A 19445-nucleotide genomic window follows, 5' to 3' on the forward strand; every position below is an offset into this window, starting at 1 on the left:
CTTATGTGATACAGCATGAAAGATTTTCATAGACAATGAGGTGTTGTATAAGTATATATAACTTATAAAAATAACATTTACAAAAACAGACAAACACATAAGTAATAAGAAACATTAAATATCCACACTGAGAAATGAAGGATCCATGTCATTTATTAACCAAAGAAGGTAATTTACATAATTCTGGACTTGGCTCACCCATTTTAAAGAAATAGAATATAAAGGAAAAATTATGTTATAAAAACTTCTCAAGTTTTATTACAACTTGGAATTTTATTTAATAAAGTAAAGCATTCCTGTTAAAAAGGAAATTCAAAGAAAGACCCATTGGAAATGGAGTCTCATGCCAGATACATTTTTTATAAACATTTACATTTATAATTATCAAATTTAAATTCTATTATGTTACAAAAATATTAAAAATTATATAAGAGAAAATACAGAAAAGTCACTCATCATGATCATTTGTTGCCAGAGAGATCCATATGGATCAGTAAAAGCGGAGCACCTCTTTTACAGATATACTGGACAGACAATGACCTTACCAAAAATCAAGTTATTTCTACATTCTGAAAAGTTTGTCCTGGGTATTTCCAATCTACATTAGCCAAGCTATGTGATTTTGTTATGGCATAATGTTAATTCAAATAGTAGCTTATCAGTTAATTTATGTTAAGATACCAATTTTTAACATAATAATTTTTTGAACATATAAAATAAAATGTCAAATAATGGTGTATCAATTAATTTATGTTAAATATTTACAACTTAGAGATACAAAATGATTACATACCTGTTGAACAATTTGGACCACTTCTTTGCAGTACCCAAATAAGCTTGATAAAAAAACTAAAATCATACACACTTTTATTGGATATGAATTCTAAAACAAAAGAAGGATAAAACAAGCAGTTATTAGGGATATAAAATAAAACACTTTAACTTCCTCATAATTTCCACTGTTACATATTCTTTGCTTCATTTCTATGTACTGTCCACATATGAGTTAAATAGAAAATTATTGTGATGTCAGTACTCATCTAACTCATTTCATGATGTCATAAAGTTCAAAAATTGTGCATAGGTCTGCAGATTCATGTTCCTTTAGAATCTGTAGGAACATGAATCTGTAGACCTATCTACAATTTTTGAATTATGGTTAAAATATACATAACATAAAATTTTCCATTTTAAAAGTTTTACATTTTCCATGTACATGTATACTCTAAAATGTATAATTCAGTGGCATAAAATACAATGTTATGCAGCCATCATTGCAACCTAGTTCTACAAAGTTTTCCTCATTCCAAATGGAAATCCCATGCCCAACCCCAGCAGTTGTTGGCAACCTCAAATCTGCTTCCCTATAGACCTATTTTAAAGTTTTACATTTTGGCTTTCACACGAGTATCTCATACGTGTCAACTCCTTTCGAATTCGTTTATACACTCATTTATCGACCTATTTATTTTTACTTCCTCTCATTCCACAAAGGATTTTAGGAGAAATTGCACCATACATGAATTCTATATGCTATTTATAATAATCAAATTCCTGATATTTCAGATTTTTTATGGGCTTAGGGTCATAAATAATAAATATTTTTAAAATAAATATTTTATTTTCAAAATAAATATTTTTAAAATAGTCTCTTTTACAAAGTTAAAGTTTGAAAATACCGTGCTGTCTAATACTTCTGAGTGATTGCTAGTTTCATTGATGATTCCAGTTGAGTTGAAAGCCATTCCTGGCTTTATATGGACAACAAGAAGAGTCATAGGTATGAGACCAAGACAGTAAGATCCTAGGTTCATCATATGGGCTCTAAATCCATAAGCCATCCTACAAAAATATAAGCAAACCATAATTCAGTCATTTCAAACAAAAATTGGCATCAGACAGCTGGTCTTTCACTGTCCTCACCCACGAGTTTCTACATGAGCCCTGTATGTGTGGCACACCCCACCACCCACTGGAATGTGCTGTGAAGAGCCCTATGTCCTGGGAAACAGGACATGGCTAGAAAGGAGGACACCCACTCACCCCTCACCCTAGCACATTCCATGGGGAACCTGCTGTTCAACCATTCATAGACAATCTGCTTCTGGATTGGGGTTCTGTGTATAGCAGAGAAGCTCCCTTGCTGGTATCTACTGAAAGTCAGCTCTCAACTCAAGGGTTTGTAAAAATAAAGAAAATTTTAATACATAAACAAACAAAAAGAAAACAAAACTATAAACAAAAAAAAATGTACTTAAGATACCTATGGAAAAAGTAGTTATAATCTCTTTCAGGAGTCTATTTGGTAAATTCACTGAACTATAGAACCAAGAAGGTCTTCTAATACAACTTTCTTCATTTTCACAGAAGGAATCTCAACTTCTAAGCAAATCATGACTTACTAATTTACAGAAGAACAGAGAATTTAAGCCCATATGATTTGATTCAAGGCAAAGGTTCTTTCCTACCTCTCACTTCATTGCCATAAATTGGAGGGTCCAGGATGCTTCTTCAAGTCTTATATAATGATTCCCTCTCACTTCTCAAATATTTCATTTAATGTCAAAGATAAACAACCTCATCATTTTTAATACCAAAACTTGCCTCTGACATTTATTTTTTCCAAAGTATAGCACATTAAATAACAAAATTTTAAACTTTAAGGTACAATTAAAATGTAATTTATTAAGACTTTTAATAGATTTAATGGCAACAGAATTAAAAAAGAAACACTACATGATACATACCATTTCATAAGTAAGTATTCTTTACACACAGGATGATTGAGAAGCTCTATGCGGCTATGTTGAACCATTGCCTGAAAAATAAAGAAAGAGAAATAAATTACAATCATATCAAACTACCAGGCATAAGCTACGCCTTCTCTTTCCTGCTTTCATAGCCAATTTTGATACTATAAAAGTAACACTTGCTTATTTTAGAAAATGTTAGAAAATAAAAAATGATATCAAGATTTTAAAAAATAGAGACACAAGTTCAAGAGAAATATTTTATACAGGGAAATTATCTGATTCAGTTTGTTCCTTTTCATCTCTGATTGGTTGAGATAAGTATAAGTGTCTAAATCTTTAGCAAGAATTACATCCTCATTCTGTCCTTAGAAAAATTTAGGCTTATCTTTCTAGAACAATTTTAAATAGTAGAATGCACATAAATCGTAGTTGTCAATTTATTGAATTATAAATTTTCATAAGTTATTAGGAATTCCTAGTATCTACCTAAAAAATAACTTTTAATTATTTAAGAAATAATTAAATGGAGGACTGATATCAGCAAGATGCCTCAAAAGGGAGCCCCAAACCCTTCTTACTTCACAGAGGCACCAAATTAACAATAGCACACCGACCAATTTCTTCTGTGACCAATGCAGAACCCAATTCAAAGGTTGTTGCACCCGAGATGAGCATATAGTCAAAAAGTACCAAATCAAAGACAATATAGAAATTCATGACATGTACTTATCACAGCCCCTTCCTCTGGCATAGGGGATGAATCGCATCTTTCATTCCTAGAAAATTTGCAGCCATTATCTCTTTAATTTTCTCCTCATCACTTTCTCTTTTTTAAAAAATGCCATCTTTCTAGAGCAACTTTAGATACAAGTTGGAATTTCTAGTTTTAGCCTCTTTATATTAACTTTGATTTTTTTTTATTTTGTCTATACTTTCCAAAATATTCTACCAAGTAAATTCTAGGTTTTTGGACTGAATATTCACCTACAATTAGAAAAATCATTGACTATGATTCTCAGTCAGTACTATATTAGGCCAATATTTTTTCCATCTTAGTGTTCATATAGATCTTCTGATCTTCTGAGAACATTATTTAAAAACTAGATTCTCAAAATCCACCCTCAAATCTGAGTCAGTAGGTCTAAAATGAGACCAGGATATTCATTTTAACAAGCACCATAGTAATTCTGATATAAACAGCCAGACATGTTGATTTTAACAAGTACTACTATGACAGCAACAACTTAATAATTCTAAGTTCATTGTTTTGATTTCAGTTTGTTTTCACCTTAACCATTTGAAAGGCAAATTAAAACATATATGTATATCTTAATACACACACACACACACACAAAATCTTCTGGGACAATTAAAGAAAATCTTTTTGAAAATCTTCATTATCTGTTAGATGTCCAAAAGAGTCCATTAATCTATATTGGGGAAAAATCTGGCATGATCTGTTTAGGACCTCATCTTAAATTGAATTTAAATCAAAATTTTGCTTCCATTTAAAATAACTGTTTTTTGAGCTAAAATGAAAAAAATATGGAAAGATATTTGTGAGAGTAGTTTGCTTACTTAAAATTTTACTGATATACAAAAATTCCATACTAGAGACATAGATACTTGTTTTCTATGTATTTTAATTAAAATGATCTTCTTATTACATTTCTGGAATCATGAAAATCTTCTTTTAAACCAATGATGAATGGGAAAACCTGCCACTTTAAGCATATAACACATTTTAAGTTTAAATATCACCCCAATGAAGTATACATTAAAATAGTCCAATTGTTTATAGCTGTAATAATGGAGTTTCTAAGATAGCCACACTTTGCCTGCATCATTCTTGAAATAGCCTTTCACCAGCTCCCATTTGTCCTAATCTCACTATCTGACCTCTTATGCTGGCCTATTTGACACATTTAGACTTTCAGACTTCTGTGCATAATCATTTCCCATACCAGAGCAGTTGTCCTTCCTGAAGAACCCCAGTAAGCTCACATCCGGTTAAGGTGAGGTTTGCTTTGCTATTAAGGCACCAGAGAATCATGTGCTGATTTGATGCTGAGTGTGTTCAGAAAATGTGAGTCTTTATCCAAGTGAGCCTGTTTCATATTAACTATACTGAGCCTATTGTTATATGGAATCTATTTCTTTTTAGATGCTACATAGATTTTATTTCCTTCTCATTCTGGTGGTGGAAATAATAATAAATACTTTCTGATAAAAGTGTTACCTATTCTTGAAATAACAAAAAACACATGTGCAAAACATTTTCTAAGTGTAGATCACTTGCCTATTGATTTGAACTATACTAATAGCAAAACATAACTCCAGCAGAGCTAAAAGGATTTGCATAGGAAAAAAATGTGAGTCTGTTGCTATCACCAGTATTGAGTGCATAAAATCCATGTAACTGCATCCTCCACTCTCCAAGTGCCCAGTAAACCTTGTGAATTTCACTTTATATGGCAGCTGGTACCAAGGTCTGTACCAAAGGATTCCATGTAGGGAAATAAACTCATTTAAGGTAATGAAAATATCTTATTGGCCTGGACCAGGGGTGTCTCATAGAACCTTCTGCAATGACAGAAATGTCTTGTATCTGTGTTTTCCGATATGAGAACCACAAATCACAAGGTCTACTGAGCACTTGAAATGTGGCAAGTGAAAACAAAGAAATACATTTTTTATTTTATTTAATTTTAACTAATTTGTATTTAGGTAGTCACATGACTAGTGGCTACCATATTTGATAGCACATATATAGACCAAACTTTGCGCATCTAATCCTCAACCATGTTTTATTTTGCATGCATGCAATTTTAATTTGTTGTCAATATTTACACAAGCACGGGTTATTATTGCTACACGGCAACAATTTGTTGATACTAGTGGTCACTGACCTTATACCCAAGAGCTTATCTATTCATTTGTTACCTGTTTTCTCTGCAGTTATTTGAGTTTGAGACCCTTTATTTAGACCGAAGTAGATCATATGCATGACCTTCATGCTTCATTGTCTAGAAACATACAAACACTCTTTGAAATAAGAGCTGGTTTGGAGCAAGTCTCTTGGAAATCTGGGTCCATGCTGTATGTTCAGAGCCTTCTTTAGATTGGGTTTATCCTTCTAGAAGCCAAAAGCTTTACCTGGGAGCCCAGCAGCTGGTTGAACTTGGAGCTGTGGCTGTAAAATATCACACCCTCCATTTTTTCCTGTGGTTTACTCTGGAAGAAACCCTTGATTATGTTGGTGGATAGAGGCGTGCAGCAAGTGCTGACTGTGTTGTCCATGGTCTATTTGATTATGGATTGGGGCAGGTTTTACAGGAAAAAAAAAAGATTGCTTTCTTTACTAAAAATAAAGCGTTGGGCCCCAGGGCAGAAAGAGACACGGAACTATAAAACTGGAATTCTCTGCAGGCTCTTCCATTTCTATCATGTGTGCTCCTGTGTCAAAACATCTTAGAACCCAGGTGGAAACTGCCTGGAGAATAAACACAATAGACTTACATTTAGGGCCGTGAGAGGCTCGTAGGCAGCAGCTTGTAAAGGTTTCATTTTTTTGGTGAATTCTAATGGACACTGAAGATATTTGAAATTATATTCAATCTGTAGAAGACATAAATTTTAAAAGAAATTAATCTAGCATAAACTCCAAAAGTCGTTACCTGCAAACCAAATGTGCAAGCCTACAATTCTGTTGAAAATTAAAGTGATTCATTTCAAATAGAGAAAAGAAATTTAAATTATTGCATATTAATTACCAAGATACATACCCTGGAAGGTCATTACTCATTTGCTTTACAACTCCTAGGCATGGAAAAAGAGGATTTCTCAAACGATTGTTTAGATATTTTAGACTTTCGTTCTTCCAAAAACTACCCAAGACAATGCAAAAACTAGGAACAAGTCTAAATAATGCAATTAGATGTAAGCAAAATATTAGAGGAAAACTGAAAAAATAAGGGAAAAGTTTTCTTACAATTAGATAATATAACAATAAAACAAATGAAACTGCCATTGACAAAAGATCATATAACTAAAGGAACAATACTATCCTTGGAGAATTAAAATAAAATGAGTTTCAAATTGTTAAAATAAAATAAACTTACATGGTAATCTCGACAGGACTTGTCCTCTGTGGAATGCAGCATGCAGAAATCTAAAAGAACCTTCGAGAGAGAAAAACCAGCTAAGACAACTTGGCAGGGCAGCATACTATATATGAGAAAGGATTTTATCCTGTATCTAAGATATACATAAGATATATTCTTTCCCTTCCTTTGTTTCTTGTACCTGAAGGAAAAACTATAACCTAAGTCTTTCAGGAACAAAGTTTTAAATACAAAGTGTTACAATACTTGTGTGTGTCTCAGAAATACAGGCTGATTCAGAAAAATACCATGTGCATGAGGATGGAATTGTATTTACTAAAATTCGGGCAAGAGATTCCACTAGTTTTGCTTATCATTGGATGTCCTTCTAGGCCTCTAGAGAATATATATTATAGGTTAAGCTTCACCAGCTGGAAAATCCAAATTCTGATATGCTCCAAAATCCCAAATGTCTGGAGTACTAATATGATGCTAGGAGTGGAAAATTCCACACATTAAATACTTAACACAAACTTTGTGGCAAGCCCCAAGTTATTAAAAATATTGTAGAAAATTACCTTCAGGTTATGTGTTTAAGCTGCATATGAAACATAAAAGTATTTCATATTTAGACTTGGAGCCCATTCTCAAAATATCTCATTATATATATGCAATTATTATAAATCCCAAAAAGGTCCAAAACACTTCTGGTCCCCCAAACATTTCAGATAAGGAATATTGAATCTCTATTTAAAAAAAGAAAAAAATGCTTTTGAAAATAAAGCCATGGACTACTTCTAAAAACAAAAAAAAAGAAGGACTCCTTTGAGTCTCAATTGTCCCTAATTGAGATGCTCTATACCAGCACGGGGCCTCTCTATAATTCAGTCTCCACTCTGTACCGCTCCAGTCTGGAGTGCTGTGGGCTGTGTTCCTCACTTGCTGAGCAAAACAGAGTATGTATTTAGAGGTGATTCAGACACGATAGGGGGGGCTAGGTGTTGTAACAAGAGTTAGAGACCAGTAGATGCTTAACTCAAGGAAAGAACAGTTAAGGGGTTATTAGGGGCATCCCTGTGGTGTGTGGGAGATACATATTTTTGTGAGTTCCCTGTGTAGAAAACAATCCGAGACATCCCAAATCTGGTGGCCTAAATTTATGAAAGAAAGGCTGCCCTTTTGGAACCAGGGCAAGACACAAGGCCCCTAGATGACCTTATCAACATTGCCAGGAGCTCCTGACACATATGGTCAACCCCACCTGCAGAACTGGAGGGAAGAGGGTTAGACTGTGTCCTCAAGGGAAGAAACAGGAACTTGACCTATCTTGTTAGAGGGACTTAGAAAATTTCAAGGAAGGCTCTGCTGGTGACCAGATGGCAGTACTGGGGTCATAATAGGCCCAATGGAAAATAAAGACAAGATCAGTCAGTAGTGCCTTGCAAGGCAGAATCAGAGAAGCAAGTCTGGTTGTCAGTTTTAATAATCACATCAAGAGGGGCTGCCTTGGGTGGGTTTGGGATTGTAAAAGCAACTTTTCAGAAATTTTGTATAAGTAATTCAAATGTGTGACATGAGGCTAAACTAAAAGACCGTTAATATCCCTTATTTTATTGAAAACAATCATAATACAAAACTAATATGACATTAATAGAAAGCTAAATAGGAAATACAGTAGCAGAAAGAAGAAAAAGAGGCCAATCATTCAATAACATCATTCTTATTATGATTTGGGTATAATTTCTTTAATTCTTTATTATGTTTTCCATATCTGAATATTTCTAACATTTTTTTTTTCAATTATAAATAAAGTTTCAGGAAACAGCCTACGAACATATGTTGATTTCTGGCTATTCATTAGAACATATTTCAACAACTGTAATTACCAAGTCAAAAAGTCTGATGGGTTCTCATCCCTGAATATTTCTGTGCCATTTGATGACATATAGGCATCTAAAAAGTTAATCTGTATGTCATTTGTGCACTAGACTGGCACCAATTTTCATTAGACATCATAAAGAAAAAAATGACACAAAGCGTTGAACACACGGTGCTTATTCAAAAGATCAGTGCTTTTCAAAAGATTAAAGCAACAAGTGCTGGGAGCAGCCGTCCTGGTAACCGTGTAAGCAGTACAGTTACAGTATGAGGTGTGTTACGGTGCCAGTGATTATCCTGAAGACTTTATATATTTTACCTCTATTTTTTGTAATCACTTTTCAAGATCAGGATCAGCATCACTTTTTTAGAAATAAGGAAAATGGGAAATGAAGCTTAGAGAGGTGGAATGAATTGCTGAAAGCAGCTCAGCCAGAGGCAGAACCAGGGCCTCCAGGCTCCAAATTCGGTCCTCTGGCCCCTCTCTCACTGTGTCTCACTGCTCCAGTATTTCCATATATTTTCCACTTTGAATGCCAGTTAAAGTCATTCTGCTTTTCCTGATTATTATGTCTGTCCCTATCCTCAAATCCCAACTTTTTCAGGAGGTCTTTTATTCACATCCATTAACATCCAGGTGCTCAATGCCTGTGCACGTCTGCCTTGCAGGGAGCACTCAGTCATGTGCTGGGTCTGTACTGAGTATAGCACTGGGAGTCACACATTCAAGGACCACAGAGGCCAGGCCAGTAATATAAATGAATGAACTGTGCCAGGCATGCAGCTTTTTCTCATTGTTGGTGAAACAGTTTTTCTACTCGGGCTGGCTTTTATCTTTGCAGTTTGGATAGAGCTACATATCAAGAAATATATGTCTACTATCGGGAGAGGAATTGCACAAGAAAGACAACAGGTTTTGTAGCCTGAGACATTGCTATATTCCTTGATCACTTCTAAAAGTTTTGTAGTGTTTTCCAGATATACGATCATATCATCTGCGAAGAGTGAAAGTTTGATCTCTTCTGATCCTATGTGGATACCCTTGATCGCCTTTTCTTCCCTAATTGAGATGGCTAAAACTTCCATTACAATGTTAAAGAGCAATGGAGACAATGGGCAACCTTGCCTGGTTCCTGATCTAAGTGGAAATGATTTCAATTTAACTCCATTCAATACGATATTGGCTGTGGGTTTGCTGTAGATGGCCTCTATTAGTTTAAGAAATGTCCCTTCTATACCGATTTTCTTAAGTGCTCTGATGATGAAGGGATGCTGGATATTATCAAAAGCTTTTTCTGCATCAATTGAAAGAATCATATAGTCTTTATTTTTAAATTTGTTTATGTGTTGAATTACATTTATAGATTTACGTATATTGAACCAGTCTTGAGACCCTGGGATAAATCCGACTTGGTCATGGTGTATAATTTTTTTGATGTGTTGTTGGATTCTGTTTGTTAGGATCTTATTGAGTATTTTAGAATCAATATTCATTAGTGATATTGGTCTATAATTTTCTTTTCTTGTTGGGTCTTTCCCTGGTTTGGGGATCAAGGTGATGTTTGCTTCGTAGAATGTGCTGCGTAATATTCGTTCTTTTTCTATATTTTGGAAGAGGTTTAGTAGTATAGGTACTAATTCTTCTTTAAATGTTTGGTAGAATTCTGACGCAAAGCCGTCTGGTCCTGGGCTTTTCTTTTTAGGGAGATTTTGTATAGTTGATGCTATTTCAGAACTTGATATAGGCCTGTTCAACATTTCACTTCGTTCTGGCTAAGTCTTGGTAGGTGGCGTGCTTCCAGGTATTGGTTGATTTCTTTCAGATTTTCATATTTGTGAGAATAGAGTTTCTTGTAGTATTCGTTAAGGGTTTTTTGAATTTATGAGGGGTCTGTTGTTATTTCATCATTACCATTTCTGATTGATGAAATTAGAGATTTTACTCTTTTTTTCTTGGTTAGGTTGGCCAAAGGTTAATCTATTTTATTGATCTTTTCAAAAAACCAGCTTTTGGATTTATTGATCTGTTGTATAGTTCTTTTGTTTTCAATTTCATTTAATTCTGCTCTGATTTTGGTTATTTCTTTTCTTCTGCTGCATTTGGGGTTGATATACCAACAATAACCAAGCCGAACAAACAGTCAAGGACTCTATTCCTTTTACAGTAGTGCCAAAGAAGATGAAATATTTGGGAGTATATCTAACAAAGGATGTGAAAAATCTCTACAAAGAGAACTATGAAACTCTAAGAAAAGAAATAGCCGAAGATGTTAACAGATGGAAAAACATACCATGCTCATGGCTGGAAAGAATCAACATTGTTAAAATGTCCATACTGCCCAGAGCAATATATAATTTTAATGCAATTCCTATTAAAGCTCCATTGTCATACTTTAAAGATCTTGAAAAAATAATACTTCATTTTATATGGAATCAGAAAAAACCTCGAATAGCCAAAACATTACTGAGCAATAAAAACAAAGCAGGAGGAATCACACTACCAGACCTGAGACTGTACTATAAATCCATAGTGATCAAAACAGCATGGTACTGGCACAAAAGCAGAGAAGTAGATGTCTGGAACAGAATAGAGAATCAAGAGATGAATCCAGCTACTTACCGTTATTTGATCTTTGACAAGCCAATTAAAAACATTCAGTGGGGAACAGATTCCCTATTTAACAAATGGTGCTGGGTAAACTGGCTGGCAACCTGTAGAAGATTGAAACTGGACCCACACCTTTAACCATTAACTAAGATAGACTCTCACTGGATAAAAGATTTAAACTTAAGACATGAAACTATAAGAATACTTGAAGAAAGTGCAGGGAAAACTCTTGAAGGAAACGGCCTGGGTGAATATTTCATGAGGAGGACTCCCCAGGCAATTGAAGCAGTATCAAAAATACACTACTGGAACCTGATCAAACTAAAAAGCTTCTGCACAGCCAAGAACATAGTGAGTAAAGCAAGCAGACAGCCCTCAGAATGGGAGAAAATATTTGCAGGTTATACCTCCGATAAAGGTCTAATAACCAGAATCCACAGAGAACTCAAATGTATTAACAAGAAAAGAACACGTGATCCCATCTCAGGGTGGGCAAGGGACCTGAAGAGAAACTTCTCTAAGAAGACAGATGGACAATCTACAAACACATAAAAAAAAGCTGATCATCCTTAATCGTCAGAGAAATGCAAATCAAAACTACTCTGAGATACCACCTAACCCCAGTAAGAGTAGCCCACATAACAAAATCCCCAAACCAGAAATGTTGGCGTGGATGTGGAGGAAAGGGTACGCTTCTACACTGCTGGTGGGAATGCACACTAATACATTCCTTCTGGAAGGATGTTTGGAGAATACTTAGAGACCTAAAAATAGACCTGCCATTCGATCCTATAATTCCTTTACTAGGTTTATACCCAGAAGACCAAAAGTCACAATATAACAAAGACATCTGTACCAGAATGTTTATTGCAGCCCAATTCATAATTGCTAAGTCATGGAAGAAGCCCAAGTGCCCATTGACCCACGAATGGACTAGAAAATTGTGGTACATGTATACCATGGAATATTATGCAGCCTTAAAGAAAGATGGAGACTTTACCTCTTTCATGTTTACATGGATGGAGCTGGAACATATTCTTCTTAGCAAAGTATCTCAGGAATGGAAGAAAAAGTATCCAATGTACTCAGCCCTACTATGAAGCTAAATTATAGCTTTCACATGAAGACTATAACCCAACTATAGCACAAGACTATGGGGAAAGGGCCAAGGAAGGGGAAGGGAGGGGGGAGGTTTTGGTGGAGGTAGGGTAATGGGTGGGGCCACATCTGTGGTGCATCTTAGAATGGTTACAGGCCATTGCACTAATATACACAGCTATGATTTAACAATAAATAAATAAATAAATAAATAAATAAATAAATAAATAAGAAAGATAACAGGTGACAACTAATAGCAGGCACAGGAGCTAAGCACACAGAAGGGAGAGGTGGGGTGTGGGGAGTGCTTGTCTCACTGATGGGAAGCAGCCGCTGCTCTGTCCAGCAATTCCTGCCTGTGAGAAGGCAGATCCAGCTGACAGATCTCTCCCTGCCCCACTTTTTTTTTTTTTTGAGACAGAGTCTCCCTGTGCCACCTGGGTAGAGTGCCCTGGCATCATCATAGTTCACAGCAACCTCAAACTCTTGGTCTTGAGCAATTCTCTTGCTTCAGTTCCCAATTAGGTGGGACTACAGGTGCCCACCAAAACACCTGGCTAGTTTTTCTATTTTTAGTAGAGAGGGGGTTGCAGTCTTGCTCAGGCTGGTCTCAAACTCCTGAGCTCAGATAATCCACCTGCCTCGGTCTCCCAGAGTGCTATAGTTATAGGCATGAGCCACTGTGCCAGGCCTCGATCTCTCCTTTTTTTTTTTTTTTTTGAGATAGAGTCTCACTTTGTTGCCCCCAGTAGAGTGTCATGGTGTCACAGCTCACAGCAATCTCAAATTCCTGGGCTCAGCAATTATCTTGCCTCAGCTTCCCAAGTAGCTGGGACTAAGGATGCCTGCCACAATGCCTGGCTATTTTTAGAGACAAGGTCTCGCTCTGGCTCAGGCTGGTCTCAAACCTGTGAGCTCAGGTGATCCACCTGCCTCGGCCTCTCAGAGGGCTAGGATTACAGGGTGAGCCACTGTACTGGGCCTTGATCTCTCCTTTTTCAAGGGAAGCCAGATATCTGGCTCCTTAATGAAAGCATCCTGCTTTCAAATGCTACAATTAATTCAAATTTGAAATAACAATAACACGCACGCCAAACAAAACATATCAAGGGCTTTATTCAGCCAACAAACACCAGTTTTGTTTTGTTTTTTTTTTAGAGACAGAGTCTCACTTTATCACCCTTGGAAGAGCACCATGACATCACAGCTCACAGCAACCTCCAACTCCTGGGCTTAGGCGATTCTCCTGCCTCAGCCTCCCCAGTACCTGGGACTACAGGCACCCGCCACAATGCCTGGCTATTTGTTTTTTTTTTTTTGCAGTTTGGCTGGAGCTGGGTTTGAACCCACCACCATCAGTTGTTTTTGTTTTTTGAGACAGAGTTTCACTGTGTCGCCCTCAGTACGGTGCTGTAATATCACAGCTCACAGCAACCTCCAACTCCTGGGCTTAAGTGATTCTCTTGCCCCAGCCTCCCAAGTAGCTGGGACTATAGGCTCCCGCCACAATACCCGGCTATTTTTTTTTGTGCAGTTGTCATTGTTGTTTAGCTGGCCCAGGCCAGGTTCAAACCCGCAAGCCTGGGTATATGTGGCTGGCGCCCTACCCACTGAGCTACAGTTGCTGCCCAACCACCAGTTTTTTGTTTCTACAAGACATGGTTTGTTTGAATTAAAAAAAAAAAAAAATTGTTTACCACATTTTTCTAGATGTACATATAATAACTGCTAGGATTCTTTAATCCAAGTAGGTTCACATTAAACACTTACTGACTGACTTCCTAGATAGCCTATGGAAAACTAGAAATTACTGTTATTAGGTTGGGATTACCACAATAAATTTTCCCATGATATGATTTGCCAAGCATACATGGATAAAGAGTGTTGTTTTAGAGAGCTTACTTTCATGCATTCAGGAAGGTATTCTATCATTTCCGTGATCGGACATCTATTGCATGGAGAATGGTGACTAAAAACTTTAAGACATTCATCCCATCTGAAAAAATATATATATACAAGACAAACAAAATTATTAATCCATGTGTTCTGCAAAACATTTGAAACTCAAAATGAGGAGAAAATTTATTCACAAAATGCAATGCTTCCCCACTGATGTGTGAATGAAAATCAATCTATTAATAGGATCCCTGTACCTTAATGGAAGTTAGGAATGTGGGTACGTTCCAGGATGGCTATGATCACTGTTCTGTCTCTTTCTGTAAATGCCTCCCAAAGAAGCCAGGCTTATTACTTCTTTTTCTGCTCAAGCCGCAAAATGGTAAAGTCTTTCAGCGATGATTATATCAGGAGAGATATCTATATTTACGTACATATGTCAGCATATTGGGGGCCATATTTAAAAGTGAATGCATGTATGCATCACGTATTGAGTTTAACTACAAACTAACACGTGTCAGGTGCGTCGGTAAGCACAGCCAGCCTCTGCCAGAACACTGCCGACTCTGCCCCTTTCCTCATCACCGGAGGGACTTACCACATACCAAGGAGGAACTAAATCTACAGCAGGAAGCAAAGAAGAGCCCATTTATCTCTAATATCCTAGCAAATTTTCTGTTAGACCTATCAGTAAAATCCATCTAGAATATCTGCATTATCAACAGATGAGTTCCAGTTGCACACTTTCATTAACTAGTGTTTCTTGGGCCTGGTCAGTGGATTTTTCAGACTATCCATCCTCAAAAACACAGGCTTGATCTGCTTTGAAGATGAGATTGTTCACCGCTGTGTCCACACTGGGCAACACTGAGCCTTTATCTGATTATACAAGAAAGTTTATATGAGAAAGTTTGTACGAGAAGTGAGACAAATTATCCTTGAACTTCATCGTTAAAACTCCTAGAGTATGGTTTAAAAACCCACAACCAAAAAAGATGCTATGTTCGGGAAATACTCCATTAGATGCCATAGATAACAACCTTGGGGAATATTTTTGCCAACATCCAGTTTGAGGGTTTCTGTTGTCAAGAGTGTTGGGCAAGTTCAGGTGGAACAAGGCAGAGTCTACTGGCACAATGACATGGTACCAGACGGTACACAGGCCTGGACCCCTCACGTCTCACAAAGGCTCTGCTAAGGCTGTTCTTTGCTGCCATTGGAAGATCAGAGAGGTAAGCAATGTGCCTGCTGTCACTCCAAAAGTTCACTAAAAAATATATGTAAACAACTGACATTTTAAAATGTTAAATGGCTGAACTGTACTCCTTTTCTTTCTTATTTCCTTTCTGGCTGTGGATCATCGCTGATGGTAGAGGACACTACAGGACAGTGGACAGGGAGACAGTGTACCTTTTGCTCCTGATGGCTGTGAGGACCACCTCTTTCCTCTTATTGTGAAGTGCGAGGTGCACAAAGGACGCCTGCTTCTTGTTCAGGACTATGTCAGCATTGTGGCTCAGAAGCAGCCCGACAGCTTTGGCGTGGCCATCCCTTGCGGCAAAGTGAAGCGCCGTGTTCTTTAGAGAAAGCAGACACAGAAATGTGCAGTCAGTGAAGAATCAGCCTGGGCCATTTTCCTGAACTGCCTGCATCATTACTCAACTGCTAAAAGGAAGTTATCGACAACACTAACTAGTCCATACCCAAACACATACAATTTAAAACTGGTGTTCAGAATCAAGCTTCAGAATAATGAGTTTATATAGTTCAAGCACGGAGTGTGGTGGTGAAGGAGGTGGGTCTGTGCATGTGTGTGTGTGTGAACTGTGAGGGGTTTGTTCTGTGCATGTGTATGTGAACTGTGGGGGGAGGTGGGGGAGAGGTGTGTGAACTGTGGGGAGAGGTGGGTCTGTGAGGGGAGGTGGGGGGAGGTGCGTGTGTGTGTGAACTGTGGGGGGAGGTGGCGGAGAGGTGCGTGTGTGTGTGAACTGTGGGGGGAGGTGGGTCTGTGTGTGTGTGTGTGTGAACTGTGAGGGGTTTGTTCTGTGCATGTGTATGTGAACTGTGGGGGGAGGTGGGGGAGAGGTGTGTGAACTGTGGGGGGAGGTGGGTCTGTGAGGGGAGGTGGGGGGAGGTGCGTGTGTGTGTGAACTGTGGGGGGAGGTGGGTCTGTGTGTGTGTGTGTGAACTGTGAGGGGTTTGTTCTGTGCATGTGTGTGTGAACGGTGGGGGAGAGGTGCGTGTGTGTGTGAACTGTGGGGGGAGGTGGGTCTGTGTGTGTGTGTGTGTGTGAACTGTGAGGGGTTTGTACTGTGTGTGTGTGTGAACTGTGAGGGGAGGTGGGGAGAGGTGCATGTGTGTGTGAACTGTGGGGGAAGGTGGGTCTGTGAGGGGAGGTGGGGGGGAGGTGCGTGTGTGTGTGAACTGTGGGGGGAGGTGAGTGTGTGTGTGTGTGTGTGTGTGTGAACTTTCAGGGGTTGGTTCTGTTCTTGACAAAGGACAAGCTTTCAGGGTAAGGATGTTGGTGTGAACAAAGAAGAAAATATTACTGGGAGATTCAGCAGTGCTTTACAGGCCCTGGGCTTTAGGAGCTTGTAACATTTTTTTAAAACTCAGAAAATGTTGTAAGGGTGCCGATTTTTAAGTATTGCCTCATAAAGACACTTTTAAAAAAAGGAATAATCTTCTATTTCTATCATTACCTGAACAGACATCCATGTTAATCCCCCCTCTTCAAAAAAGGAAGAGCCTTATGTAAAGGATAGTCCTTCAAACCAACACACTTCCACACACCACAAAGCACTCCTCCCCTTTTCATTTCTTCGAGTTCGTCATCAGGTAATTGCAATTTTACCACTAACCAGCAATGGCCTGTGGACCAGCCTCTGTGAGACTGGGGGTGTCCTCGACATCCACCTACCCCTTTGGAATTCTCCTATTTCTGTTCCCCTTTTACTCATTTCTCACTCCAATAGTCTACTTGTTAAAAACCCAACAAAAGGCTGGGACTAGAGCAAGGAAGGGGAGAAGGTGGCATTCAGAAGTCTCTGCCATGTTCAGATTTGTGGTGAGTCTGAGGACCACATACGTACCCCTTCTTCATCAAGCCGATCAGTGCACTTCAAATTAGTATCAAGAATGACCTTCATGGTCTGAGTGTACCCGCCCATGGCCGCATGATGCAAAGCAGTCCAGCCATTGTTATCACTGATAAAGAGTTAAGAAAAAGACGTGTGTATACATGGTGTAGATGAAAGGTGGGAAGGATGCCACTTGGCTCATTCTAGGTAAGTCTGATGAGCAAAAAAAGCAAAATTGAGAGCTACCAACTAGTTATTATATATTTATAATAAAAGAGCTAATGTCAAGCCTATCAGTCACAAATGATCTATCCATAATAAGATTCGCACATATTTTATTTAGTGTATTAAAATACAAACATATGTAAGCACATTATCAAACATCTGGTTATGGAGGAAAGTCGACTTAACATTCAGTGTCATATGTATTTTTTCTGATCCTGTAATATACACACCATTTTAAATCTCGTCTTATGCTTTCACTGAAAATTGAAAAATCTGTCACCATGGTGGTATTTGTCTTTAAGGTTAATAGACATTGCTGATAACAACAATTTCTAGTACATGGCTATAACATACTTAGCTTAATGTCACTTACTCTTCTAAGAGTTCAGGTCTAGGGAAACTTTCCTCTTATGCTCAATCCCTTTGAAAAATGCTTATCCTTTCTCATAGAAATGCAAGATGTAAGTACAATGAAACCTTCTCATATTAGCAATGCTTTTCCAAATTAGAAAAGCAAACAGCAAAAACATCCTGGAACAATTTAATTTCAGTAATAGTGGGCAGCTGTTTTAGGGTGTAAGAGCTGCCTTGCTCTTCCAGTTATGAAGGAATAAAGTAACAACTGTGTGGCCTGGGTCCACTTGGGCTCCCGTTGCAGGTCTGTTGCTTGGTGTCCTCTTGTAAGAGGGAAGGAACTGAGGAAAATATTCATTCTGCAATTATGTCAGTAATTTTCTGGCATCAGTCCAGGTCAGTACAGAAATGCATTTCTTATATATATATATATATATATTTTTATTGTTGGGGATTCATTGAGGGTACAATAAGCCAGTTACACTGATTGCAATTGTTAGGTAAAGTCCCTCTTGCAATCATGTCTTGCCCCCATAAAGTGTGCTAAGCATCAGTTCTTTGCAAACACCTTTGTGAAATCTGAAGACAGATCAGCTTGTTTCTATAAAATGTTTCCAGAGTTTTTTTCCTTTCACAGCAATGTCATTTAATTACACCACATCTTTTATTAAGCTTCCACATTTTAACTTGGTTTCCTTTCTTGCATTAGAGTTCTTCTAAGTACAGGGTAGCCATAAAGTTCATGTACAATTTAAAATAGTATGCAATTTAAAATTGCACATGAACTTTATGGCCACCCTGTATATTAATGTTCAGGAATTTTTAAGTCTCTTGTTTTCATTGAAAGCAAGCTTTTTATGTCCATGATTCATTAGATTGAATAAAAAGTAGGGTCTTTGAACTTGTATGGTTTTGTGTGTGTGTGTGTCTACACGTGGACAGGAAGAGGCAACATGATCAAATGAGATAGGAGGAAATGTATTTCAAAGATTCCGAGAAATACTCTGTACAAAGCCACTTACTCTGTGACCTTGAACAAGACTCTTCAACTCCATAAACTTTGATATTTTCATCGACCAATTGGGAATAATACTCACTTTCATTTCAATATTTGAGAAGTTATATATGTTTGAGTATTACATAAGACAGATAACAGTAATTAGTGACATATAAAGTTAGATATCAAAATTTAAAGTATAATGGAAAAATAGCCTAAAATAGCTAATGAAACAGAATGCATAAACGTTCCATTTCTATATCCTCACCTGAGAAATAAGGCACCTTTCTTCAAGAGAAGTTGCACTACCTTCTCGTGTCCATTTTTTGCTGCCAGGTGGAGCGGAGTCATTCCATGAAGATCACCTTCGTTCAAAAGCCTCGTATCGCTTATGTCTTGCAAGAGCCTCTGGCAGGTATTGATACGCCCATAACTTGGAAAACATTAGGTTTC

The 19445-nt window shown here is 37.5% G+C and overlaps 1 protein-coding gene across 1 annotated transcript in view; it reads right to left on the minus strand.

The window, feature by feature from the left end:
* The window catches only part of TRPA1 (transient receptor potential cation channel subfamily A member 1), a 72117-nt gene that overhangs the window by 17802 nt on the left and 34870 nt on the right, over positions 1–19445 (minus strand). Inside the window, exons 13-21 of the mRNA XM_053559025.1 lie at positions 19261–19425; positions 17429–17543; positions 15747–15913; positions 14343–14436; positions 6875–6934; positions 6273–6371; positions 2748–2818; positions 1680–1842; positions 794–883 (exon numbers count right to left, since the gene is read on the minus strand). Of these exons, the coding sequence (XP_053415000.1) occupies positions 794–883; positions 1680–1842; positions 2748–2818; positions 6273–6371; positions 6875–6934; positions 14343–14436; positions 15747–15913; positions 17429–17543; positions 19261–19425 (1024 nt within the window). The remainder of the gene's footprint in view (positions 1–793; positions 884–1679; positions 1843–2747; positions 2819–6272; positions 6372–6874; positions 6935–14342; positions 14437–15746; positions 15914–17428; positions 17544–19260; positions 19426–19445) is intronic.

This window comes from Nycticebus coucang, chromosome 13, assembly GCF_027406575.1.
Source record: "Nycticebus coucang isolate mNycCou1 chromosome 13, mNycCou1.pri, whole genome shotgun sequence".
Lineage (NCBI taxonomy): Eukaryota > Metazoa > Chordata > Mammalia > Primates > Lorisidae > Nycticebus > Nycticebus coucang.